We start from the raw sequence: 27710 nt of genomic DNA on the forward strand, positions 1-27710 counted from the left end.
TCTTTCTCATCTGCATTTGTGGTGATGCCAGGAAATTAAAATATGACTGAAGGGATTTGAATACTCTAGAAATATATTTATCAAGGAGACAGTAGCATGCTTGTTTTGAAGGTACAGGTCTGGTAGCTCTTTCTTTTTCCCAATGATCTTCATGCTTCTAATTTACTGTTAACAGTAATAGGACAAAAATTTACTAGTACATTTCCTAGCTGTTATCAGTGGCAGCAGATATATGAATAATATTGTAGCAAATTCAATGATGATTTTAATGAGTGGGTTTTCCATAATGTCATAATGTTCTGCATTATTCTTTGTTCATATGCACATGTGTGTTTGTTCATATATATATATAAACATAAACTAAATCTACAGACCCATCTGACTAAAATTCCATAATGTGATGCAGCACTGTTACATAACCTTTCTAAAGTAGCCCATTCCTTCTGTATAATTTCAAAGAACAACTGGATGTATTTCCAATGTTTTGCCTATTCAGCGTAGTGAGAAATATCTTGGGTATACCTGTATGCTGGTGAGAAAAATACACTGCTAATGGTAATGGAATAGAGGTGGTGCCTGTTTTACAGACATACCCCAAAGTTTAACAGTCTTAAATTGCAATTGCTTTTTTGTTGTTGTTATTGCTATCAATGATATTTAGCTTCATTTATTGTACAGTAATATTAAGGCAGGCTTCTTTATGTGTAATGAAGCTGCTATATGATCATGCTGAAGAGATTATATATCCAGGATTGAATACATTTATGTTATAAGACATGGGCATTTCCAGGTCTCTGAACCTCTGTTTGTATAAACAGATTGACAGTTTTATTGATTAACATTTGTCTCTGTAAAAGATTTAATAATTTGTTTGCTTTCTTCTGTCCTTGTAATATAGAATAGAATATTAAACATTGTTTGTATGTAACATTTATTTGCAATTTGAATTAGTAAAATTTTTTTCAAAGTGACTGTATATTGCATTTGCATTTGTACATATATTTTCTTCTGCTGTTTATGTATGAAGAGCTGTTACTGGCCATCCATATGAATAATTTTGAAGCTTTAATTTTTATCATTAATCAGAAAATTATTGGCAAAAATGTTTTAAGAGTGAGATATAACTTTACAACACAGGAAAAATATCTCTAGGACAAAATGAAACTTGGAAGTAAAATGTAAAAAAAATTTAATCTGAATAAGCTTCAAATGTAGCTTTTTTTTTTTTTTTTTTTGGTACCATTTTGGTTTGCTATTCCCAAAGAGTAGGAAAAGATAAAGACTATCTTGTTTGAAATTTTTTGTTGCAAAAATTTCAATTTAACTTGATGTTAAGATGGTGACTTCTGGTATGAGCTTGGAAACTTAATTCAAGTAGCCTGATTTGATTGTTCCCATATCCATAGAAACTCTAGCACTGTGTCCATTAGATGTTTATAGCCTCTGTTGCTGGATGCAACAAAGAAACACCATACACATGGTGTAACATCTAGCCAGTTATTTCAGGTCTGTGTACTCTTTCTGCTGTTTGCTTGTTTAGTATTACAGAAGGTATTTCCATACTTTTTTCTTCTCTAATAAGAACTTAGTTTTTACCATCTGATATTAGGGAACAGCCCTTCTTAGTTACCGTTCTTGCCTATTGCATTTTTACTTTTTCAAAGAAATTGCTGTGCTGTATACTTCATTGGATTAAGGCTTTTTCTTCTGCATTTGTATATGTGTGTAGTTGCTTCCATTATATCATGGCTTCAGAGCTACAAATTAATTTTCTTGAAATCTGATGCAATTATGTCAAAAGCTTCCTTTTTAATTTATGCTTCTAAGGATCTCATTTATGAGCACTGCTTCCCTATGTATTCTTTTCTTACTACATTTTTTTCCTGTATCAGCAATAATGGGTCTTTAACTCTGGCAGATTTGGGCTGGAACCAACAAGAAACTACTTTAAAAAAAAAAAAAGGTAAAAAGGAGTCACAGCAGACAGCAAATGACACAATTCTTAGTGTTTGTTGCCAGCTAGGAGTGTAAACTTACAATGTTTTACTTGTTAGGGTGTGACTGCATGTGTTTACTCCTCTGCCATATGATCTCTAGGGACTAGCTTGTGATGTAAAGTCCTTAGAATTAACTTGCTTCTGCTTTTTAAGAGCACAGTGTTTATTCTATGGTTGATGGAATAATTCAGGTGCATTACATAACCTTAACAGCCTAGTTTTGTTTGTAACAGTTATGGCTTTTTTCTGTCAATAAAAAGTTCATCAGGATTTTATTTCACATCATTTTGTGCTGTTCTGTGAAAATGTCTTTGTATGAAATCTGAGTTGACTTTCTCAGTTATATTGCTGGTGTTCTGCTGACTTTTTGAGGAGAGTAAATGTACGGATGCAGGCTTGTCTGTTTTCTTTTGAAGTTTGTTGCTGAACCACTATGGCAATTATAAAGTACTTATTAAAAGTGTAGAATTTTAACACACTTCCCTCACAAAGCATTGTGTAAGCACAGTGGTTAACCTTGCTAGCATGATACCAATGAAGTTAACAGAACCAGCAGCAACTAAAGTTGCCTGAATTTTGGTGGGTTAGGCTGTTAGGGCACTGTTGTGGTTATTTTTGGTACAACTGTGCTGTATGTAACAAACACAAGTATACTGAGTGTTTCGTTCTCTGTATGTTAGTGACTACATCATGACCCTGTTTGTGAAACATGCACCTGCATATTTCAGGTGCAAATTTAGCATTACTTGCCTCTCAGTTACATTATTGTCTCCAGAAGATATTTCAACGATTATTGGGTTCTGTCTGTTTGTATCTTCTTTTTCAAGCTAAGGATGAGTTCTAGTTTTGGTGCTTCAGCATGTTTTCCTTTATACATAGGTAAATGTACCATTAAAAGTCTTAATAAGGTGGATGAGGTGTGTTTCCTTCTACTGTTTTGTTTCTTTGTGTGCATGGTATGGTGCAGGACAAAAAGGCCATCTCACCTGCCCTGATCACTGCTGTACTCTTCCTCTGCATTCTTGGTGGCATTTCCTATGTAAGACAGGTAGGGAGGGAGCAATTACATCTAGTATTAAGATCATTTAGCGATTCAAATATTTTTGTTGCTGAACTTTAAATATGTAAATTGAAGTGCTTTCTGCTACATCTGCTTCTGGACAATTTAAAACCAAAGTAAAAACAACAAAGTGCAATCCCAGAGCAAATAATCAATTTAGGTTGTTTTCTATTTTTTTTTTCTTTAAGGGTTTTTTATTAAGTACATTTTAATGTTCATGATTAAAAAAAAAAAAAAAAAAAAAAACACCTCTGAAGAACTCTGTACCTCAGATTTAACTTTGACATTGATGATTTTTGTACTTGGAGATAACCAGCAGGGAATCTGTAGTCATTACATGCTTTCTTTTACCAGCTGTCTTTTTAGTTTTTGATATGACATTATCTGTCAAAATAGACATGGTTTATAGTTGGCCAGGATATAAACCATTCAAAAAATGTTTGCAAAAGTTCAGTAGAGATTTAACAAAAAATTTTTCCATCAGTGAGCTTTTCAGCATGAGAAGGCAAGGGAAAATTTCATGCAGTCTTTTAACTCTGTGTTGTCAGATGTAAGGATTGAAAGCAAGGACAGACTTTTGGGTTCCTTCTTCTCCCCTGCATTGAGAGGAGGTTGTTTGAATTAAATGGAATAGGGATGGGATCTGAAGAAGGGGAGGAAGGAGTATGGAAGAGGGAGAAGGCTAGGCAATTAAACATGAGCTGAATGAATGATGAGGGAGACAGGATGGAATTTGGAAAGGAAGAAGTAGAATAGTTGGGGGAGTGATAAGGGCTGATATTTGAAGAGGAGGTGGGGAAGGAAGATATGCAAAGGTTGGTGTTCTTGTACTTTCACTCTCTGCAGTTCAAGCTTGGAATAATTGACAGATTTAATGTATTTATCATTTACTTACCAAGTTAGGTCTTGAGTCACTGTAATGGTGGTCCAGATAGAAATTAATGACTTTTCCTGCCTTACAAAGTATTATCATGAGAAAATATTTGCAAACATTGTAAATATGTGGTGAATTTAATAAATATCCTTCTTATTCATGAATTAATACAACTCCAAATGATGCATATTTGTATTCCATTTTAAAAATAAATGCAGCTTCTTAACAGAAGTGATGTCTCACAAATCCTGGAATTCGTGTGGTACATGTGGAGTTACATTCCAAAGAATCTGTAAATACATCTTGTATTTTATATGTTTTTAAGTCTTCCAGTTGCTGTCATGTTTCTGCATTTAATTATTTACTAGGCAACAGTAGTGGGGCTTGGAAATGCGTAAACTAATGTGGATAGTTAGTCTGGAAACTGAGTTGTTAGGGAAAACATTCTGCTGAAAGAAAATATGGTATTTAACTAAATTCTAATTCTCTTTGAATATCTCAGAATAATCAGAAGGAGTTAATCTCTTAAAGAGCTGTACTTAAAGGTGGGTAAGGCTTTACCTAACTTTGCATTACCCACCTGTGCATTCTTGTGTGCAAGATAGGATACTATCTTGCAAGTTGATGTCTGATGATATCTTGTGCTGGTTTAGAATGGGAAAGACCTCCTTTTCTCCATAGGAGTTTGTATGGGACTATGTTTTGGATTTGTGATTAAATAGTTTTGATAACATACTGATGTTTTAGGAATTGCTAAACAGCAATTTGGAGTTGAGGCCTTTTCTGCTTCTCATGCTGCCCTAGCAGCCAGTTGTCTGGGGGTGTGCAGGGAGATCGGAGGGGACACAGCTGGGACAGCTGAACCCAATTGCCCAAAGAAATATTCCACACCATAACACATCATGCTCAGCACCAAAGCATGGGGAGAAGGGGAGCGGTTTGCCAGCACTGCCTCTTCTCTGGGACTGGCTGGAGTTCAATAGGTTAGCTGTTGATGAGCAATTGTGGGATTTTTGCATAATTTGTGGTGGTTTGGTTTTATTTTTCTTTGAGGAGTTTTGTTTTTCTTTTTATACTGCTCCTTTTTCCTTATTAAGCTGTCTTTATCTCAACCCATGAGTTTTTGCATTTTTGCCCTTCCAATCTTCTCCCCATCCCAGTGGTGGGTGGGCAGTGAGCCAGCAACTGTGGTAATTGAACTTCCTACTGGGATTAAACCATGACATAAACCTTAACAAATGAACTGAAGTTATCAAAATGAAGTCTAGAAAGGTCTGGCTGATTGCTGAATGTTTTGAGTTAATATGAAGTAGTAATCTAATTGCTCACATGCTCTCAAGATCTGCCAGTGACATGTTGTGTAGATTTCTCTATATGTGCTTTAAAGGTTTCCTTGCTTATTTGGAGACTTCACCATATTTATGTTAGGTTTGACATTTTGCTTCTCTATTTCACTTTGACTTCTTATTCTGGAATCTAAAGTATTACAGAAACTATTTGTTTGATACTACTGCTCATGAAGTTGAATCACTGTAGTGAAGTTGAGCCTGCTACAGTTGAAATTTTTCTTCTCCACACATACATATTGAAAGCTGATGCTTGTGTGTTGTTTAATATGCATTTTATTTGGTTTTTAATATACAAGATTCTAGTGTCTTGTTACTATGTCCTCAGTATGTTTTCTTTTAAAGTTCAAGCAGTATTTATTTTCTGTTTAAAAATAAAATTTAAAAAAATATTTTAACTTTAGAGGAGAGAAAAAAGGATCTAGTATTCTTGTTCTTCAGTAGTGCATTCATGATTTAATCTTGTTCAATCTATATATAAAAATATAAATTATTAATTAATACACTAGTTATGTTATATTAAATATTCTAGTAATATTTAAATATATTATATATAAATAAAATCAGTACTTGAAATCTCTGAAAGATAGAGGTATTAAAAATTTACCAAAATAATTAGCATTTTGCGCCACTGTAAAATAGATCATTATTTTTACCTAACTGTAACATGATAGTGTTATGTAGCTATAGCATCTGAGCCTTGTTAGCATAACAAATGTCACCCCCTTACTGTTGGCCACTGTACAACTTTATTTTCAGATGATTACTCCAGTGCTATGTCTTGTAATAATAGCTGTATCCACAATTGGAGCATCTGTATGACTGGTATTACAGGGCAAACACAGAGCTGTGGCTATGGGCATGAATGCAAGTGTATTTGTTTTATTCCAGTATTTGTCAGAACCAAGTCTTTTTTGGAGGCAAAGGCTTTGTAGTGGAAATGAAAATTATTTCTTTTTTAAAATCTCACCCTCTTCATGTTGAGTTCTTAGAAGAAGAGAAAATGTTACTGCAGGCTAGGCATTTGTGTCCCTAAACAGAGTGTAGGTGTAAATAATATGTATATGTCTAGTTATTTTGTGTGGTCATTTTGATTTACCACAACGTGTGGTAAACCTCAAATATAATCAAAAGTTTGTGATAGCTGAACTGTGGTTATGAGTGAAGATGGATGTGTTTAGATGGAAGAACGTAGCCTGTGTATGGAAGTCTAGTATGTTGGGACTGGCCTCCTACTTGAGCTGTGTAAACATGTCTGGGTCTTTTCAGACCCATCTGGACAGGAGTGGGCACCTGAAAAGGGGCTGCAGTGGGTGAAGATGCAGGACATGGTAACTCCAAACTGTGCCAGCCTCCAGGGTCTCGGGCTTTTTGCTTGGAAACAAATGAGCTTCTAGGATAGCTTACGTTTATATTAAATATTTAGGGACAAATTAGTCTTGGAGTTGAGGGGAAGAGTACTATTGTTTCTCCTCAGCTGTTATTCAGTCCAGCACACACCCTGCACACCATCCTGAAGTACTAGAAATAACAATGCTGAGATGAGAGGGAAGGTTGTCATATCTTGCTCTAATGCTTCTGGCACTATCCCCATATGTCAAATCAAGTCAGTAAATTATTGAAGAACATGTTAACTCTAGAAGGAAGCTTATTGGCACATTAGTGTTTATATGGCTTACTCAACTAATGAATTAAGCTAAGTTCAGAGTTAATATTGAGATCAAGAACAGAAAAGAGTATCTGATCTGGCTCTGTGGAGATTATATTGCATATCAAAACTGTGAAGGGTGGATGACAAAATACTAGGCAGGATTGTTTCCTTCATAGCCCAAACAAGCTGAAGTTCCTAATAAAAATAATAAATACTTCCCTACAATCAGAGCAGTAAATGTAGTTAAGTACTCTGAAAATTTCCTCTTCTTTATTCAGGATTTGTCTACTACAGGTAAAATTGAATTCAGGTCACAGTGTCAGAGATGAGGAGTGCATAAACTCCCTACTGCAGTAGCAATTTGTGGAAAATATTAATTTCTATTTCTTGCAGTGCATAAGCTTGTGCTACTCCTGAATGTTTGAACAGCTTCAGGAGATATAACTGAGAAACACAGAGGATAAAAACTGAACGCATGGTTAAAAATACATGTCTTTGAACTTTCTTTTATCACGTTTGCTGACCATAATCTTCTAGCTCCAAAGTAAAATAATTAAAGATTTTGAAGTTTCTGTTTGGCTGTTGCCAATGATGGGATGGAAAACCTACCCTACAACTGTTTACTATGCTAAATAGTATTTTACTATACTAAAATGCTCCACTGGGTAATGTGTTGCTATTTGTAGAGGTTGTTTTTCCCTCATGAGAAGCTGACTGGGACAGAAGCGTGCCTGTGGCAGGGAGGAGCGGTGTGTGGCACCAGGGGCTGGTGGTGCGCGGTGGATGGCGAGCCGGCAGCGTGCCCCGGCGGGGCCGGCGGCGTGCCCCGGCGGGGCCGGCGGCGTGCCCCGGCGGTGCCTGAGCGTGCCCCGGCGGTGCCTGAGCGTGCCCCGGCGGTGCCGGCAGCGTGCCCCGGCGGCGGCGGCGGCCAACTGCAGCGCGATTCCACACACACGCGCAACCTCGGCATCCTTCCTGCCACAGCCCTGTCTTGGAAGGAGCAGGGCAGCATCGTCTACAGCCAGGAGACGTTTTGTTCTGTCTGAAGAAAAGGAAGAGGAAGGAGGGAAGGGGGGAAGAGTTGATGCCGTCTTCAGCGGCCTCGTATTTGGCCGCAGAGAAGATGTAGGTAGGTGCTGCACCGAGGTGTGCAGTGGAAGAATGTGAAGCATCAGACATCAGCTGGAACAAAAACATGCCGAATACATGGTGGGATGTGGGAGGGATAAAATTCCTCGAGAGGAAGTGGAATTGCCATCCTCAGGGTTGTCTGAACTTGCCTGGATCTGAGCAGTTGACTAGCATAAGCTTTGCTCAGAGCCGGGGTTGGGGGGACGACCAGATGACTTTATGATGTCCAGCTGGTTTAGAATTACTCTGCATTTGGCAGACTTGAAAATCCTCACCAAAAGTGGTAGAAGGTCTCAGATTTGCCTTAAAAGTTCTGAAAGTACTCACCATGGGGAAAATACTCAGAAATTTGATGTAGTGCACCATTCTTGAGAGCAGTTCTGGACTACTTACTACCTGAAAGGGTTTGTTTTTCTCTTTCTGTATATGATGTCAGTTGGAACAGATAATTTCTGTGCGACATAAATATATCACAAGGTGGTACCTATGAGGTATTAATATATTACATAACCTGATTGCTTTAACTGTTATCTAAATCTCCTATGTCTTTATTCCTAAGATGCATTTGAGATAGCTTGCAAATTTACTCCATAGAGCTCACTCTGCTGGGACAGTGGTTGGCTCTTCTACATTTTCTTTGAAACATCTCTCTTCTCAAAAAATGTGTTTAGGAGTGATTAACCAGAATGTGTTTTCTTCCATTCGTGTTTTGTTTTGATCAGAATAGAATGATTCTGGCAAACTCTCTGACTGCATATAGGTCTGTAACCTGGGGAGTAATGGTTAATTTAACAAAGAGAAATGGATACATCATGCTTTGGTTTAGACTGAATTTTGCCTCCTGAGAACTGAGTGAACTGGAGTTTCTTTGCAAAACATCAATTCACAACTACTTGCCAATGAGTGAATAGTGAATATGCATCTGTATGACCTTCTTTTCAACTGAATCTAGTCAAGGATGACTACTTCAATGCAATTTCTCCATGGAAGAAAAACTTGTCTATTTTTTTCCTGAATACTCAGAATTTTTAGTATCTGTAAAGCATTTTCAGATGCACACTACAAAGTTGGGATTTTGTTTGGTTTGAGTGCAGTAGGTTTTTTTGTAGCACCTAAGAATCTTGACTGAAAAAAGGATCGTGTGTTACACAAAGCATGATATCACATATAGAACAAATTCCCTTGTGTTTGTGAAGAAATTGTGTTGCTAAAAAGAATGGTAAAATGGGGAGTGAAACAATCAAAATAGCTTGTCTGAATTTACTGAAACCACAAGTAGAAACTCAATCCAGTTAAATGAAGTCCTGAAATTTGGTCCTAAGTCTTCAGGACTTTCTGTCCGTTGGAGTATCTTTTCTATACATATTATGTGTCTCTTGGCTTGAATACTTCGTTGTTATATAACCATTTCCATTCCTTTGGTCATGTTTTTATTGATATTCTTATCCTTTTGTGATGCATTTTTTAAAATTTGGGTTTGGGTGATTTTTTTTTGTTTGTTTTGTTTGTTTGTTTTGTTAGGGTGTATGGCTTTGTGGGGTTTTGTTTCTTTGTTTTTAAGTCTGTGCTCTTAGTTACCACATTGTAATGCACGGAACAAGAGAAAGTATGAATCCATACAACTACTTATAAGTCCTTTCTAAGTCAAGCAGCTAAGGCAATTTATGCTAACTGAATATTTGTTCTTAAATCTTGCCACTTAAATAATTCATTGTGTAAGACAGTCTTTCTACATTTCTTGAATGGTACGTTTACATTTACAGGTTATTTAAGCTTGTACTGTCCACCCTTATGTGATCTAACTGTTGCTTCTTTTTGTGGCGTAATAGAAGTTGAGTTGTGATAACAAAAAGTCTCCTTTAAAACTCACCTCATTAATATTGCGTTTGTTAGCAATTAACACCTACAACTACTTTAACTAAAGACCTAATTTTTTCATTTTTTCTCATTTACTTCTGTTGCTGCTGCTTTACTTGTGAGGACTTGTGCTGTTCACTGAGGTGTACTGTGGAGGACATTTCTTCAGTTATACGTGAGATACCTCATCATGTAATACTAGATTTTATTCTCTCTGCTGTCTTTTTTCAGCCAAGTAGGGGAAAACAGCAAAATTTCTTTTTTGAGATGTGTAAGCATCAGTGGTTGTGGTATTTAATAAAGTTTTTTGGTAGCTTTTGCTTTCTGCTGTTATCTTGTTGAATGTCAACAGGATTTCCTGGTTAGCACTGCTCATGCTTTGCTCATTTCTGCAATGCTTGGCCTATATGAAGAAATAAATTCTCAGCTTTGGTATTTCTTTAATGTATTGCGTGTTTATAGGATCAGTGCAGTATCGTGGTTGTAAGGATCATTTCATCTTCTGAGAAAAGAATTTCTTAGTGTTTGCTAGTAACCTCAACTCCTTTCTTCTAGTTTCATTAGTCTGTTTCAAGCACACAGAACTTTCATTTTGTTCACGATAGCTCTCAACTAAAATTCTGGTCTTGCTGCTTACATTGCAGGGTGTGTTTATGAGGTAGAGATCCACTGTCATTGTAGCATGAGAGTGTACAGAGCCAGTTTCTTCCTTGGGACACTCCACAGATAATGTTTAAAATTCCATTTGCAGTCTTCCCACTCCTAGAGTTTTTCCAGGCTTGACAAAGAGTCTGTCCTCACCACATACAACATTGATGTCTCTTGACTGTTCTAGGGATGCTAATAACTTTGTGGATAATGTGCCGTCTTCATACTTGACCAATTTATCAATGCCTTGTCTCTGATCATGGAACCACATATTCTGTAATGTGTGCTGCAAACCTTTATATGTAGCATTAATGTACATTGATGTCTCCTGTGCCGTGCGCTGTACTGAGTTTGATCTAAAAATTGAATGGTTTTGGAGGAGACTGAATCCCATACTTGTGCAAAGGGCACCATCATGGGAATCTTGCTGGAAATAATACTAATGTGCTTCACTTGGGAAGTGCAGCTGTATATGCAGTTTCCTGGCTTCTTTCATGTTGCATAGTGTTCCACAATGGTATGTAACCTCCATTTTAGTGCTTGTAAATTTAATCTGCATTCAAGGCTTAGCCAAACTGCCCCAAGAGATTATACTAATCTAAAGCTTCTACATCTGAATTTCCTAGTTTGTTCTTTTATCAGTTGTGTCACGGAAGTTGTTGTGCAAAATGCCAGAAATATGCTTTTCCTTAGTTTGTGTTCGTTCTCTTAGTGTTTAAGAGAAAGTAATATTTTGTATTAAGGTAGATTTTTACACAAAACAAGTGTCTTGCTGTGTATTGGAGATGTACAATAGGAAAGACAGGCTGGAGAATATGTGAAATAAGTAGCATATGAAGTTTACTTTAAAGAGGACCTAAACAATAAGTGGATAACTTAAGAGGAAATGTCATTGAAGAAGAATGAGTAAGGACAGTGGAGGGCAAGGAATCAAAAAAAAATGTATGAGCCAGAATGATTTGTGATACTTTTTGGTAGTTATGATTAAAAAAAAAAAACAACAGTACACTTGGAGAAAAAGCAGATTACCATGCTTGCAAACCTCAAGATCATTCCCCTTTAAGCAGCTTTTGGAAACAAGCTTTCCAGGTGCTTAATAACCAACTGTATGCTTCAAATGAGATCAGAAACTGAATCTAATTAAAGAACATTGCAGCCAACAGCATTCTGAAACTGAGAGATTATTTTTATATATTTGACATAGGATTGTTGGTCTTTTTCCAGACTTACTGTCTTTTGTTTGTAGTACAAGGTATTGGCTTTCATCCAGTTTGAAACAGAGGGGTCCAAGTTTAATGGCTACTGAAGTCAGCAAAATACTTGTACTACTGTTAACAGAAGCTTAGTACTATGTGAACTCTGACTTTCTGCTTTTTTGTAGTTTTGACATTTAATTCCCTCTGTGGGGTGTTGATGCTTCAAGGTAGAATAAGGGATGCTGCAAGAGGGTGGTGATATGTAGTAGCATTTAATGGTGGACTTGAAGCTGTATTTAATTGTTATTGTCAAATATTTTATTTATGTACCTGCATAGTCTTGTGCAGGCACCTGTTTAGTGACAATCTGAGGAATAAACACTGTGGATGTTGCATGATTCTGTTTGTCCTAAAAGTAATCTGGCTTCTTACATTTTGCGCAGCAGTACTGCAGAGCAGAACAAACTTCTCATACTGTGATTTGTTGTGGTCTTACTATGTGTGAGACTGGTTATGAATCCATGTGCTCACATATTGCACACGTGCCACCCCCCACCACCCCGAGACATCTAGATATTTCTGGAAAGGATGCTGAAGAGTTTGAAAGCAGGATGAGTAAGATGATTCTCAAATTTCTAGGTTTCTATTTAATTTTCCAAGCAGTTCTCAAAAAACTGGTCAAGCTGTCTTCTCAAGCTTAAGCTGTCTGGATCTTAGAATAAAATTTAAATTTCTTGTGCTTCTTTTGTCTTGTTGCTTTTTTTCCCAACAGATATTTTGGTTTTACTCTTGTATTTGTGTGAATGACAGTTGTAAAAGTGCAGAAACACATTCAAACTAGCACTGAAAACAGGTATTGCAAGTAGGAGCTTGCAATTCAGTGGAATCCCTTGCATTATTTTTAGATGCTTTATTTAATTTTGTTTTACCTAGTGTAAATGTTCTCTGTAGTCAAGAAAGCACAGCTTCTACTATAATTATTTATTCCATATTTTTACATGGAATATGAGAAGTTGCCTTCAGTGTAAGAAACCAAGAACAGAGTGCTTTAGCTTCTTTTACATTGGAGTCTTCTGATAAACTGCTTATTTCTGCATTTTGCATTTTAAGTGTCAAATATGGCAGTTCATTAGAACACTTTGCCTATAGGGAAAAAATAATGTTTTATGTGGAATATACACCATTTCTGTGTTCAGTGAAATGCTCCTCACTAGAGTTTTGTTAAGTGTAATTTCTCAGCAAAAAGTAGATCTGGTGAGAAGCAATATCTACTTTTTCTGGAGGACTGAGCTGTTTAAATTCCTTCAGGTTGTTTTCTATTTTTTTTTTTTCTTTAAGGGTTTTTTATTAAGTACATTTTAATGTTCATGATTAAAAAAAAAAAAAACAAAACAAAAAAAAACTCTGAAGAACTCTGTACCTCAGATTTAACTTTGACATTGATGATTTTTGTACTTGGAGATAACCAGCAGGGAATCTGTAGTCATTACATGCTTTCTTTTACCAGCTGTCTTTTTCTTTTCAATTTCTCTTCTATTTGGAAATGTAAAGAGTTTATGGAATCTCTTCTCTGCAAGGCACCAAGAATTTTTACATCAGAATTCTCTCTGTCACTATAAATTTCCCCTAAAATTATAATGGTCCCTTTTTGCTTTGCTGTCATATTTCTTATTATAGGTAGAGTTGTTTTCTGTTGTCTTAAGTAATGCATGGAAATGTTAATCAGTAATGATGCAGTTTTGGTAACGGATGAGTAACAAAGGAACAGTTAGTTGGCATTAAAACTCAGGGGACACAAAATTAACAGAAATGTTAATGTTAAAAAGGAAATTAAAAGGAAAAAGCAAAAATTTGGAAGATGTCTGGTTGTGTGGAAAATCTTGTATAATCAAAATGTGTTTAAATTCTAAATTAGAGAGGTTATTTTGAAGGGCCTAGGAAGAAGCTAACCTAGAGAAGTCAAGAGGGATAGACCATAGCAGTTGGAGTGTGAAAATATCTTGAAACACTGCGGTGTTGGCCTTCTCCATTGAAAGCAGTCACTTTGTTTGCCTAAAATAAGGAAAACTATGCTTCTCTTCGTAGTTTCTGACCACTGTGGTATTTTAGGTTACTAAAGAGAAGACCAAAGTATTGAACAGGGATGATTATCATACATCTTGAGTATTCTTGTGAAAGCATTTTAGAAACTTGTGGTTAAGCCTCTAATAAAGATACAGAGGTTAAGCTGATAGGAGACAGAGGTTCTTTGAATATAATAACTGGGAAAACTTGTTTGCATACTGGAGTTTGCTTGCCAGAAGTGTCTTAAAGCATTTAGGTCCTTATTTTTCTGTGCGTGGGCTTGTGGGTTTTGATGGGGCTTTTTAACATTAGTAATTATCAGAGAGAACTAAAAGAAATCACATGCCTTAAATTTATTTGATTAACAAAGCAAAGCACTAAGGGTAGACAGGAGTTGATTCAATTTTGATAACAACAAAATTGCATTTCTTTGAATATCAAAGCTGACATTTCTAAGTTAATGTTTACAAGTCTGTTGTTAATTAGCTCTAGGAAACTGATTGCCCTTTCTGCTGTTCAGTTTCAGTTGCTAGCTTCATACATATGTGAATTATTGTTATTTGTAAACTCATGTATGTATTTTCATTATAATTTGCATTTATTGCAAAGGCAAGTGCTTTCTAAGTCCTTGTTCTGCTTATGTTGTCAGACTTTGAGTAAGAAGTAAAGATTATTTTTAATTTGATACTTTAATCTGAGTGTGATTATGTGATAGAGTAAGTTGTTTGGTGCTCCTTACGTCCTGAGCTGCCTCTAGAGGTTTGTCCATTGCAAGATATACAGCATGTCCCCAAATTCAAATCCCTTTCTCTTTGTCACATCAAACTGTGTGTTACAGTACTTCTCCTTCAGTGAATATTTGTAATTATTTGTCCAGAAAATTATTGTGATTATTTCTCCAGATATCAGTTAGACTCCTATTGTTTTCTTAACCTGCGTTAAGGAGAATTGTTAGAAATAGTTGTGCTTTATCATTACTTTGGCACTCATTCAACATTACCTTTGGTTTTGCAGCTGAATATACAGTTACAATAAGCAATACTTTCTGCTTTAATTATATCTGCTACTGGTGTATATTTCTGTAAGTCATCAAAGTATATGCAGTTTATATTGATTATAAATCTAGTATTTCCATTTTTGCTTTATTCTCAGAATGATTTTGCATTCTTCCAAGTTCCAACTCCCTAAGTGAGACTAACTCCTTACTGTTTACATACTCTTTCTTTGAAAATTCCCGTTGATTTGCCAATATAAAGATTGAGCACTAGTAGGAGTAGTACCATTCATCCAGCATAATAGGCTTTCTTATATAAGGAAATGACAATTTACAATGTTATTCCATCCATGACAATATTGAATACATTTTTAAATGTTATTTTTCAATAGTGGCAACATAGCTGTAGTCAGATTTACAGCTATCTGCTCATTTCTCCAACTAACCTCTGAAGGATTTTCACTGCTGAAATTTAAAGGTGCTTTATTTCTATTGAAAGCAGTTAGCAGTAGAAATGGATCCTGTCCCAGGGATGGTACAGCTTCCCATGTTCTGTGCAGTGGTCTGGGCTCAGTCCTTCATGTACAGTTCTGCCAGCTAACGCTATCCATTATTGATTTGGATTAACTTATTGGTGTCAAACTAATACATATTTATTGAAAGCAAGTTTTGAATGAAATGGAGGAAAAGTAATATTTCTTTTGAGTTTTCAAGGCCTGATTTTTTCTAAGCATAACAGAGGAATTCTGTGGGCTGGGAGGTCTGAATCCAAATGCAACTATTACCACAAACACCATTGGTTTTATAGAACTTGCATTTCCATTTAGATGCAGGTGTTTGACAGATCTTCATTGAGTCTGCTAATTCTTCTTTTGGAAGACATCAGTTTGGGGTCAGGATTGTTTGTGATTCTGGTGTGGTATCTTTTGAGGTCAGTTTATTTGTTTGTTTTGAATTACCACCTTTATTTTTAAAATATCTAGTACAGGGAAAAGAAACTACTTCAGGAAATGGCATTACAAAATTGCAATAGCTTTGCAAAGGGCATTATTGTCTTTCTTGACTGTAGTTGTCTCAAGTGATACAACCCATTTTTCTGGCTATTTGGTCCTCAAAATGGAAAATCTTTGGCAAATCTGTAGAGAATATTGTGCTGCAATATGCGTATTAATGAATGGATGTTTCTTAAAACTGGTATCTGTGACTGTCTTTTTGTGTGTGACTTTTTTTTTAATCCATGTTAGTTCCAGGCTGTTATATTACTCATTAGGCTATAATGTGGGTGAGATAGGTTGCCCCACTGTGTAATACATAATATGTGGAGCACCAGTATGCTGGGAAGTGTAGCAAGACTAATTTAGAAAATATAATAGATTTTAAATAAAGTTCAGTTTTAGGTAAAAGGTCAGGCTCTCATTCACTTTTTTATTTGTAGCAATTCATCCATATACAGTACTGTGCATATTGTATGTGTTAGTTAATCTCATTTTTTAATCTACTATAACTGCCCTTTTGATTCTTGAAAATCCTTTTGGGTATTTTGCATTCCAATATTGATCCCTGTCTGATTGCTTCAGCTGGGTAATCATTTTTCTTGTTTATCCCTAATCCTTTTAATATTTCCTTCCTGCCACTGTATAACAGTATAGTATGCCTATTGTTTGGAATGTATCACAATGATGACTGTAAGACTGTACAATAAAAGTGACTGTGTTTTAGCCTAGATTTCTCAAAAATTGTTTACAGTGAAACAAAACTGCAAAGCTGAACGCATGCCTTTAAAGTATGTGTGCCAACTGTAGTGCATTGCTTTGTTTAGTCATGCAAAATATTAATCCTTGTAAACCATATCCTATTCAGAACTGCTCAGAAAAATGAAATATGAAGCTTGCTATTTCAAAGTGCTTCTTATTCTGTGTTCTTTGTATGGACCTAACAGAAAAAAAAAAAATGTTATTCCCTCAATTTCTGTGTATATCTATATGCATATGTATTAAAAGTTTGACTTTAAAGAATCATCTGTAGAACCATTTAAATATCTCAATGGGAACATTTGGACCTGAGAAATACCAATTTCTCTTTAGCCATCTCCTTCAGTAAAGCATTCTGCCCTTGTTTCTATGGTGACTGAGTAACAGCATCATATGAAGTTCTGATAAAATGATAAAAATCCCTCCCTGAAATGGTTTCCTCAGAAGCATGGGTCTGTTCCATTTCACCTGAAGAATGAGAAGACCCTACCATCCATGTCAGGGATTGTCTTCTCTGTTTCTTCCACACCAGATTATACCCTAAAATCCTTTCACTGTTCTAACCAATGTTTTAACTGTTCTGCTTTTCTCATTACATCAACTTGGCATATGATTTCTCTGCATGTCAAAGCAGAGCATGCAAACATAATGAAAGATAAGAATTTGATACAGAGGTGAAAACAAAGTGCTTAATTTTTCTTAAGGAGCCATTTCTATTTCCATGCTGCTTTGGTATTAACAAAGATGGTGAGGGTTGGTTAGGCTTGGTTGGTTTGTGTTACAACTGATCTACTTTAACAAAATAAGTGGAAAATGCCTGCGATCTAGACTTCCTATGTTCAGAGACTATCTTAATAAAAACATATCTAACTAGTACCCAGTTTGAGTATTGCATAAACCTTTCAGGAAGGTAAAGAAGCTGCCTTCTCTCAAAGAAAGCATTGGTTGCAGCGTAAGTGCTTCAGTAACTTGCTATTTTACCTCCACTTCCCCTTTATAACTTTTTACAGTCATGGGAAGTATAATTTTAAAAATACATTGTACTTTTTGATATGGAGAAACTTTGTAACAAAGTTCCGGGTTTATGGCTGTTGCTTTATGATAGACACTTTCTAAATTTATAGAAAGAAAAAAACCCAAATCCATATTTTGATTTCTTATTATTATTATATCCTTTGAAGGCTGTTCTCCTCCTCATGCACTTTATAACAAGTATACTGTGGTTGCAATGAAAAGTCAGTTTGAATGTTGTTATGCCTCAGCTTCTGAGATGCTCTTCTTCCCTCTGCACTTCTGAGATGAAAGTGAGAAATTTTTTTGAGATATCCTAATGTTTTAAGTAATGATCCCTGCTTTAATGATAAAGCACACCGTGCATTGTATCTTATTTAACTATTATTTTTCAATTATTATTTTTGTAACTTAGTTTTTCTTAATAATTGTAGGGTGTACTCTCTCTTGTGCTCAATAACAGCAAGTAGTTCTTCTAGTCTCTTAACAAAGTAAAAGTAAGCCTGGACCTTCAGATCTACAGAAAGTAAAGTTTATCTTGAAATGGAAACCTTCTGCCAGTAGTAATTTATATCTAGAAATAATCCTGTCACTTTATTTGAAATTATCTCCACAGCTGCCTTTTAGAGTAGTATTAAGTTTGTTTCCAAGGCTAGAAGTCTTATTTGGAATTCATCAGAATGTTAGTTTTCCTGTCCGAGTTGTGTTCAGTTTATTAAGAGTGTTATATTTCTAGCTACATTTCCAAATTTCTTAAGAAAATTGCCTGTCTCAGAATAGATAGTTTGCAAAAGCTTGATTGATCCAGACTCTTCCTTTATCTCTGTAGAGATTCTTTGTTGGCTCAGGCTGATGAGATCTCAGGGATACCAGAACGCTCCCAGCTTCGGTGATGTTTGATTAAAGGCTGTAAAGAGAATGTGTCGCACAGATAAACCTCCTCAGAAAACCAGCCAATATCTTCTGTTCTTTCTGTTGCTATTTGAAATGCTGCTTTTTTCAACATCAAGGCAGCACTTGCAACCAACTATGTTTTCCTTAGTGAATTGTAGGTTTCAGTTTAAACTTTTATCAGAATGCATCCCTGAAAACTGATTGTTCTCCTTATTAATGATTGGGGTATTTTTTAAAGGATATATTGAAATGAGATTGAGTTTTATGCTATAGGAATTTTACTGTCTCTAGATTCAGTTAAGGTTCTATGAAATTCTTCTTGCAAAGGAATTTACACTATGGGTGAGAACAATGTGACACAAGTATCTTGTGTAATCTGTTTATTAAGATGCCCTATTATTCAGGAATATGTATGTATTTGGTTCATAGTAAGTCATATATATAGTATAGTATATAAGTCATATGTATAGTTCTCCCTTTCCTCAAAAGCCTAATTCTTTAGCTTCAACACGGTGATTTGAAAAATGAAGTTCTCCTATTTCTGGACACACATAATATTTATTTGTTTATATTCTATTTATTATAAAAATGGAGTTTAAGTCCTGATGCATTGTTTGACTGTGAAGATGTTGGTCAGGATGAACCTGATTTGTGTAATAAGTTAGCTTAAAACATCTGGGGGACAGGTTGCATGAGTAATAAATAAATTTGCATTAATATTAATAGGAAGTTATTAGTAGGGTTTTGTCTTTTTATTTTTTGGGACTTTTTTGGGACTTTTTTGGTTTGTGGTGGTTGTAGTGTATGTGTCTATGTGGCAGAAAGGCAGTTGGCTTTTGTGAATCTACTTTGGCCTGCTGAGAAGCTGCTTTGAAGCAGTCTGGTGTGTAAAAGAGGCAAAGTAGCAGAAATAGCACTGGTGAGTGATTTTACAGGGTGTTTTTGTGAATATCGCTTGGAATTACACTGCTATCTGTCTTTTGAGGCTGTTGGTGTATTTTTAATTATTTTGTTCTTACATCAGTCTTTTAAATTCCTTTGTAAGGAGTGGAAGTCTGTTAATAAAGGAAAAAAGATCTATCAAACAGTTCTTGTTTGATGAAATCTTAAATAGCTGTATATATTGGAATTAAATCAGGAATTCTGCTAAAGCAGTGACATTTATGGCTGTATTAATGTTTATAATTTATTTTGAGAACAAATTAAATTTCAATGCCTTCCTCAATGAAATAATGAAAATGTAGAACTAGTTTAGTTTACCAGTAGTGAATCTCTGTGGATAGAGAAGATTTTGTCATTTGCTGAGATAACAAAAAGAAAAACCTTGAGACTTTTCTGAATGGTTGCATAGAAATAATGTCTTTTATGCAAACTTTGTGTCAAAATGAGGCGCCCGCATCAGGTTTCACTGAAACACGGTAAAACTTAGCTCCCATCTTCTTCCATTGCAGCGAATTCTGGACTTGGAGAGCAATTACACTGGCATGATGCTAGTTGATTAAAGCTTTAATTAACAAGTAGTAATGCTACACCTGGAGCTGCGGCATTCTCATGTTTTAGATAAAGATTATGTTCAAGGAAACACTTTATATACTGACCACACATCACTTTAGTCAGTAGCTGTTTTCAATAAAGAAAAAAATGACATCTAAATCAATAAACAAATTGTGACATAGTCTGCAAAATTTTCTTAACCTGCTTTTGACACTTCTGTGGGCTAGAGTTTGGGAAGCAGAAAGATAATTGTCCATTGGTTGATCCAGCCTGGGTGAATATGTTTGACTTTCCTGTTGCTCAGTTGCATTTATGTATTGGGAGAGGAATGTTTCAACATGTACATAGTTTGAGCACAAAATCTACATGAGTATTAATAGGAAGTTATTAGTTTGGTTTTGTCTGTTTTTGGGACTCTGAAGTACAAAACACTGGATTAAGAAGAAAACTTTTGGTTTATAAATACCTACTGGTGTTATATTACCTGATATTACAACATAAACACATCTTGTACGAAGTGGTGGTTATGTTTGAATCGTTTTCTCTGGAAACGGTGCTGGCTTTATGTAAGAGTCCTGTCATAGTCTGTAACCTTTAACTCTATTGAACACAATACTCTAACATGGAAAAGACTATCAGAAATAACTGCAAAATACTGACTGAGTATTTCATACAAAAATACTTGTCATGGTTCTCTATTTTAAATTTCTCTCTTCTAGTGCTTGTGATGCTTCTTACTTGTTGATAGTGACATGTCCTTGTTTTCATATCATTGCTAGGTGTCTTACAAACTCCAACAGTAGGCTTTGCATTGGTCTTCAAAAATGATACATCTAGAGTCCTGAATAGTCTGAATTTGAACAGTTTGATGTGCATTTCTGATAAATCTTGCCTCTTGAAAAGTTAGTAAAATCAGTCAAAAATAGTTTTTATTGTATTTGACCAATTGCATTGCTCAAATTTTATTTGTATTGAATTATCTAAGCAGTCATTAAGGAAATTCTTATCTTCATATAGATATGTGTATGTGTGTAAATGCAGTCAAGTGAAAAAGAGCAGGTCAAATTTTTAAAATACTTATAATCCAAAGTATTTTCATAAGAGAGATTGCATGAGGATGGGATTATCTATTAGTCATGAAAATTGGAAGATCACTGGATGCATAATGCTAGGTCACATAAAGTAATGAACAATGGGAATTCAAGGGTCATCATGAGTACAAGTGGTCTGCCAAGAGGCTGTTATGAGTATGCACTTTACAGGCTGCTACTGCAACAGTTTTGTTGCTTCTCTGTGCATGTTGAGCAAACATGTGGTAGAAAATGAAAATAGTTTTAAAAGCTAGAGTGTCAAGCCTTTTATTACATGCATAAACTAAAGGCTATCAATACAATACCAAAACTAGTATGTTATGTATTATTTATACAGCTCTCTGCAGTGAGCCTCTGTAGCCAGTAATGTTCTGTCTGAACAATGTGTTTAATAAAGCAGATAAGAACCTAAACATAAGGGTAAATTTGAAAAAAAACATTGATCTTAAAAAAGTTATTTAAAGTTCTAAGCAAAATACATATCTAGTCAAGGCTGTTTTAATGATAGATGGAAATAGTAGGATATTTAACTGTAAGAACTATAGTGCTATCTAGTAGCATGTTTAGGTTTGTAATCCTTGATGGTTGTAAGAAAAAAAGTACTTGTACATGAAGGAATCATAGAATATCCTGAGTTAGAAGGGGTGCATAAGGATCATCAACAAACCTCATCATCACCATAGTTAAACCTCTTCTCTCGGTATTCAAGCTGCTGAAGTATGTAGGAACACCACTTCTAATGTGAACATTGGGAGTATGTACAGGAAAAATCCTCTTCTGCCAAAGTATTCAAGTATGTTAGCTGTTGAACTTTTAACTTGCTTTTTGAACATGTGAGAGCTCAGTTCAGGCTAATAAATGAAACAATTTAAATCAGTCCCTAATGGAAGGTCTTAGGAAACTGAAGGAATAGGTGTGAACATGATATGACAAGTTGTTTCTTTACATCCAGACCAAATGTAAGTTCACAGCTCTACTTGAGGCTGTGTGGGTTCAGCCATCACGCACATAGTACAAATTTTGTAAAATATTTCCTAGCATCTTGCAAATAACTATAGTATTTAAAGAGTGTTTGGTATTTTTTTTCTAATCAGTTCAGCAGCAGCAGTTTCCTTTTTTATTGTTTTGGGGGCAGGGAGAAGAGAGGGAGCTTTTATCTGAGTTTATCTTCACAACTATCTTCACAACTTCAGTGTTTTACTGACGTGTATGGCATGATGATTTTTCTCTCCCTTTCAGAAGAGAAACCTGATTGCTCCAAGGCTCGCTGTGAGGTCCAGTTTTCTCCTCGATGTCCAGAAGATTCCATCCTGATTGAAGGCTATGCACCTCCTGGTGAATGCTGTCCACTCCCAAGCCGTTGTGTGTGTAATCCTGCAGGCTGCTTGAGGAAGGTTTGCCAACCTGGCTATTTGAATATACTGGTTTCTAAGGCATCAGGAAAGCCAGGGGAATGCTGTGATCTCTATGAATGCAAGCCAGGTAAAAGTAGATACAGTTTCTTTCCCATTTTTCAATTTTTTTCTGTCTAACAAACAAAATAATTTATATAATTGCATCCAGTAAAGCCTATAGAGCCTCTAAATTCTTCTGATGATTCTTTAAAGTTAATTATTATATGTAGGCAATACACATTAAAAACACAGGATAAAAAAATTATGGTAAATTTGACTTTATTCTTTAGACATTAATTTAAACCAAGTAGCAAGGGGAAAATACCTAGTGAGAATATTGACTTTCTGTGAATGCTACTAGTGCAAGTGACATGCTTTATATATTGATTAGATTATGCATAGGTTTTTCATAGTAGGAATACACTGTGTATGGACAGGGAATTAGGATTTCTGTTTTAAATTCTCTCTAGATTATCCAGTGTTGACCCTTAAAAACTGCAGAGCAAAATTATGGAGGGGTATACTAACAAACTGTATGACATTTTCAGTATTTATTCATCTTCCATTTCATGAGAACACAGATCAGCATTTCTTGTGATCTGTTATTCCAAGTAAAGTGGAAGATGAAATTCACTCTTTGATCCAGGCTTCGTTAAGATAAATAGTCAAAACAGAGGACTGAAAGCAAGCATATAAAATGGTGTAATCCAAAACATTATATGCAAACAGTGCTATATTTCAAGTGTGCTTAAACAGTGCCTTTCCTATGCTTGTTTAACATTTTCTTAAATCTTCCACAGAAGAAGATTTTATGGTCTTTGCATCTTCTAGTGATTCTTCCTGTGTTTTTTCCCTAATCTTCAGTGTAAATCTGTGTGGAAATTTAAACAAACTTTTTTGTACCCTGTTCTGAGTAGTCGGTGAACAAATCTTTACTATCATTTTTTGCCCTGGAACATTTTGTCAACAATGGGCTTCTTTCATCTAGAGTTAGCTGTAACTTCTTGTGACATGGTCTTTTTTGACTCTTTACTGGGTGTATTTCCTTTCTGTAAGTTTTTTCAGTTAAAAAACACTTTAACCTGTGGTATCCAAAAGCAGACTAAAATTTTGGGAGAGTCTTCATCAGCAGTAAATACTTTAGAATAATTGCCTTCTGTTTTTCATGCAAAACTTTAAATAAGATTTTAATGGTTTTGCAAGAGGTATTTCTAGTTGGTGAACTGCTATGATGTCAGGATCTTTCTGTAGTATGACTGCTACTGAACCATTATATTTGTACATTTTAATTCCTCCTATAGACTTCAATTATGCCTTTACTGAATTATGTCTTGCGGACTTTGGATTATTTATCATTTTTGAAAGAAATTCTAGCTCTGATCATGTCTTCCCAAATACTATTTGAATTCCCACCTTGTAGTCAGCAAATAAGTCTGTCCAGACTTGCCCATGGAAATTACTTCTTGAAAGCTGTTTTCAACTCACTAGTTTTACAGAATCTTCAAATTGAATATGATCGTCTGTCACGTTAGTGAATTTATGTAACTCTGAATTGTTTTCTGAAGAGGTTTGTATTTTTCACTGCAGGGAGTTGTAAGAGGTGAAGGGTACATAGGACTGGAAAAATGAAGGTGTGTGTTAGGAGGGTAAAAGAGCAGAGGCTTTGAAGAGTTTGGTGAAGGAAAGAAATTAACGGGATTTAAGGGAAATGTAGAGCTTTGCAAATAGGGCTTAGAAATTTAGAGACCTGATAATATACCCTGCATCTTCAGAGACTGACTTGTTATCCTGAAGAATTGTAGACAAGAAGAGTTAGAGAGGAACTGACCTATGTGAATTGCTACTGAAATGCCATATTGCTAGAAAAATATGTGTCATGGACATAGAAAGGCCTGGGAGGTTGGTGTTCATGCAGAAACTCTTGTGGGGCTGATGTCATCAGTTTTACTGAATGTGTCAGCAAGTCTATGGAGTTAACATGTTGAACAGAGAAAAATATGTTTCCATTATTTGCCACAGACCTAAAAACTTTAGTTCTGGGAGCAGTGCATCCAGAACACTCTTTCTGCACCTCCATGTCTGTTTAACCAGCCTCAATAGGGGTTTTGCAACAGCAAGGGCTTTCTGGTGGAAATAAAGCTTGGAGGACTACTTCCTATTACAGCAGTGCTGCTTTATGCCAAGATAAAGCACTTGTGCAATTAAAGCATAAACTGTGTTTATTTCTGTTCCTTAAAAAAGATATCACTGCTCTCTAGTTAATTCTGGCATTTGAGTTGGGATCCTTCTGCTGAGAACTGCATATGTTCAAGTGCTGTGATTGGCAATGGAGTTAGTAAAAGAAAAATAGAAAATATTTCCTCAACACTAAATCCTAGAATAAAATTAAAATAATTCATTTTGAGATCCACTTCCTCTTCTGCCCTTTTTACTTCAGGAATACAATTGAAGGCTTTGGTGTTCAGTTAAAATGAATACTGAAGAAACTTTGTTGCTTAGTCATATATGTCTATTAACCTCCAGATTCATTTGCTTTAAATGTTCTTATCTGTTGTTTCACAAAGTATCTCATCACAGCTGTGTCACCTACTGAGAACAAGTATGTCATGCTCATTGTTTTACTGTGGTTGCAAAGCTCAGAGATGAAAGAACCCTGGTTTGGTTCCAGAAGATGCCTCTTTTATTCCTACAAGATGTATGTAACTGTTCATTCCCAAGTAGGGAATTTAGTCAATGTGCATTGAATTTAGTTTTAAGCTGGGGATTATATTTCTCAAAATGTATTTTCAATTTTTTTTTTTCTTAAAGATTTTGCTGAAGTATTGATAGGAATTTCTGAATAAAGCAAGATAAATAATTTACTTTACCAGTTGTCCAACAGATGTTTGTTGTACCTTTTGATAACTTTTGTTGTTGCATATGGTGCAATGGAGAGTGTCATCTTTTAGTTTCTGACCTCTCTGGGAAAGCATTGGGAAATGTCTGTCATGATAGACACAACCTGTGTTGAAAAGACTACTCATTTGTCATTTTTTCAGAAGTCTTTTTGGCAGAGCTTTCATTCACTCATCTTCAACATGGCCTGAAAATTACTCTTTTTTTTCCCTCTACCAAATACTGGTTTAAACACGATTGTAAAGAAAATGTTATTGTTTGCCTTACTTCTTTGGGGAATTCTGTGCAATCAGGGCTTGATGAAAAGTCCAAGACCAGCACCATAATTTAGTAGGTAATGTGTAATGACGCACAGGGAAGTAGCTTGTGCTCCACCCTGATCCAGCTTCAGTATTGAAAATCAGATCTGCAGTTTATACAGCCTTGCACTAAGGACAAGGGTCAGCAAAATCAAGTTTTTATATGGAGCTCAGAGAAATAGAGTTCTATCATGTTTTTCTTTTGTCCTCTGTTACTTACGGAATAGTACTTATGTTGTTTTATTGGATGATTTCTGAAAAGCTTATGTTGACAGAACTTGAGATAGGAGTGGGTAAAGATTGGACTAAAAAAGCGAGGAAGGATTACAGATACATTTCTAATGAAGCTGGAAAAATGGCTTTTAAGTTGGCACTGAAGGTGGGGGAGGGGAAAAAAAAAATCAGCAAATCTGGAGATCCATTTAGGGAAATACCTGGGATAGGACAGTTAAGAAAGTGGCTCAGGCACTGATATAGCTGCCTTGAAAGTCCAGGAGTGCTGTGGTTGTATGTAATATATTTTGAAGTGTCATGGAGTGTAAAAAGGATAAAGCCTTGTCATGGAGAGATTCTTCTTTTCTACTTCTCCCATGGCAGACAGTGCGACTACTATAATCATGTGTAGTTTTGTTGCACTGTTCATAAGTTGAAATGCATCTGAACGGAAAGAAGAGGATGTCATGTGATGCTTCCATGCTGTAAAAGCAAACTGTATATCCTTATACTGAACCCTCAGAAATTTGCAACTTTTGAAGCCTCAGCCTGTGCTGAGCCCCTATTTCATCAGAAATGCAAATACTGACTTGATCCTTCACCATTAGATGCATAGGTATTTATTTAGATCTTGCCCTAAACTGTACATTGTATTAGGTGAAAAGCCAGCCATTTTATTAGCCTGAAATATGTCAGGGTGAAATGTAAAACACTTAATATACTTTGCTAACCTACTCTACTAGAAAGTTTTATTCACCTGGTTTCATTACAGGTTTCAAAACCTTTGGTTTTGTAGTCTACAAAGGAGGTAGCACATGACTGCAGATACGTCAGGGTCTGCAACCATGGCAGGGTTTCTGCTACGTTCCTGTAAAAAGTGGTAACTCTCAGATGCTTCTATATACAAAATGTATGTGAAAAATCTTGAAGACTTGTAAGCAAAGGTTGATTGGGTGAATCTTCACTGATAGGAAACTGGAACATATTTATGAGTTCTTGAAGAACACAGATTTGTCAAACTGTATTGAAAGCTTGAAGTTTCTGTGATAGACCAAAAAAATAGTTTAGAATAAGATATATAATACCAGCTGTTATCATATATAACTATAAACTGTTCATGAAATGTGCATGTATTAATTATTGGAGTCACAGTAGGATGTAAAAAGAAAACTGAACGGTCAGTGGCAAATGTTTGCTGTCTTATTTTTCAGGACAGTAGTGCAGCTAATCTGGGAGATACCTCTTAAAGAAATGAAGAATCCAATTACAGGCTGTTCTGTAACCTCAGAATATTTTCAGCTTACTTATAATTTTCTGTCAATACTTTTTCCAGTTTGAGAAACCTGTTTAAATCTGAAAGAAAATAGGAACTTTTTTTTTCCTTTTTCAAAATTTTTCATCTCTTATCTGTCTTTATCTCTCTCCTATGAGGAAACTATGAGAGAGATGGGACTGTTCCACCTGGAGAAGAGAAGGCTCAGGGAAGATCTTATCAATACACCTGAAGGGGGTGTAAAAGCACAGCCAGGTTCTTTTCAGTGATGCCCAGTCATAGGACCAGAGAGGCAAGAGGCACAAATAGAAACACAGGAGATTCCCTCTGAACATCAGGAAGCACTTTTCCACAATGAGGTTGACTGGGCACTGACACAGTTTTCCCTGCGAGGTAGTGGAGTCTCCATCCATGGAGATATCGAAAAGCCACCTGGGCATAATCCTGGGCAGCCAGATCAACAGGGCCTGGCTTAGGAGCCTCTAAGAGGTTCTGTCCTATCTCAGCTGTTTTGTGATTAATCTAATAATGTAATAATAAAGAGAAAAAGTTATATTTGAGTAGTCTTAACTTGGGG

At 35.7% G+C, this 27710-nt stretch overlaps 1 protein-coding gene across 6 annotated transcripts in view; it reads left to right on the top strand.

The window, feature by feature from the left end:
• Positions 1–27710, top strand: part of CRIM1 (cysteine rich transmembrane BMP regulator 1) — a 174032-nt gene that overhangs the window by 59354 nt on the left and 86968 nt on the right. For 5 of the 6 annotated variants that reach the window (XM_085576912.1, XM_021528076.4, XM_085576914.1 and 2 more), the window contains one exon: positions 22299–22541. The exons of the other annotated variant lie outside the window; for it this stretch is intronic. In XM_085576912.1, the coding sequence (XP_085433038.1) occupies positions 22299–22541 (243 nt within the window). The remainder of the gene's footprint in view (positions 1–22298; positions 22542–27710) is intronic. 6 annotated transcript variants of the gene reach the window in all.

Source organism: Lonchura striata, chromosome 3, assembly GCF_050655825.1.
Source record: "Lonchura striata isolate lonStrDom1 chromosome 3, ASM5065582v1, whole genome shotgun sequence".
Taxonomy (NCBI): Eukaryota; Metazoa; Chordata; class Aves; order Passeriformes; family Estrildidae; genus Lonchura; species Lonchura striata.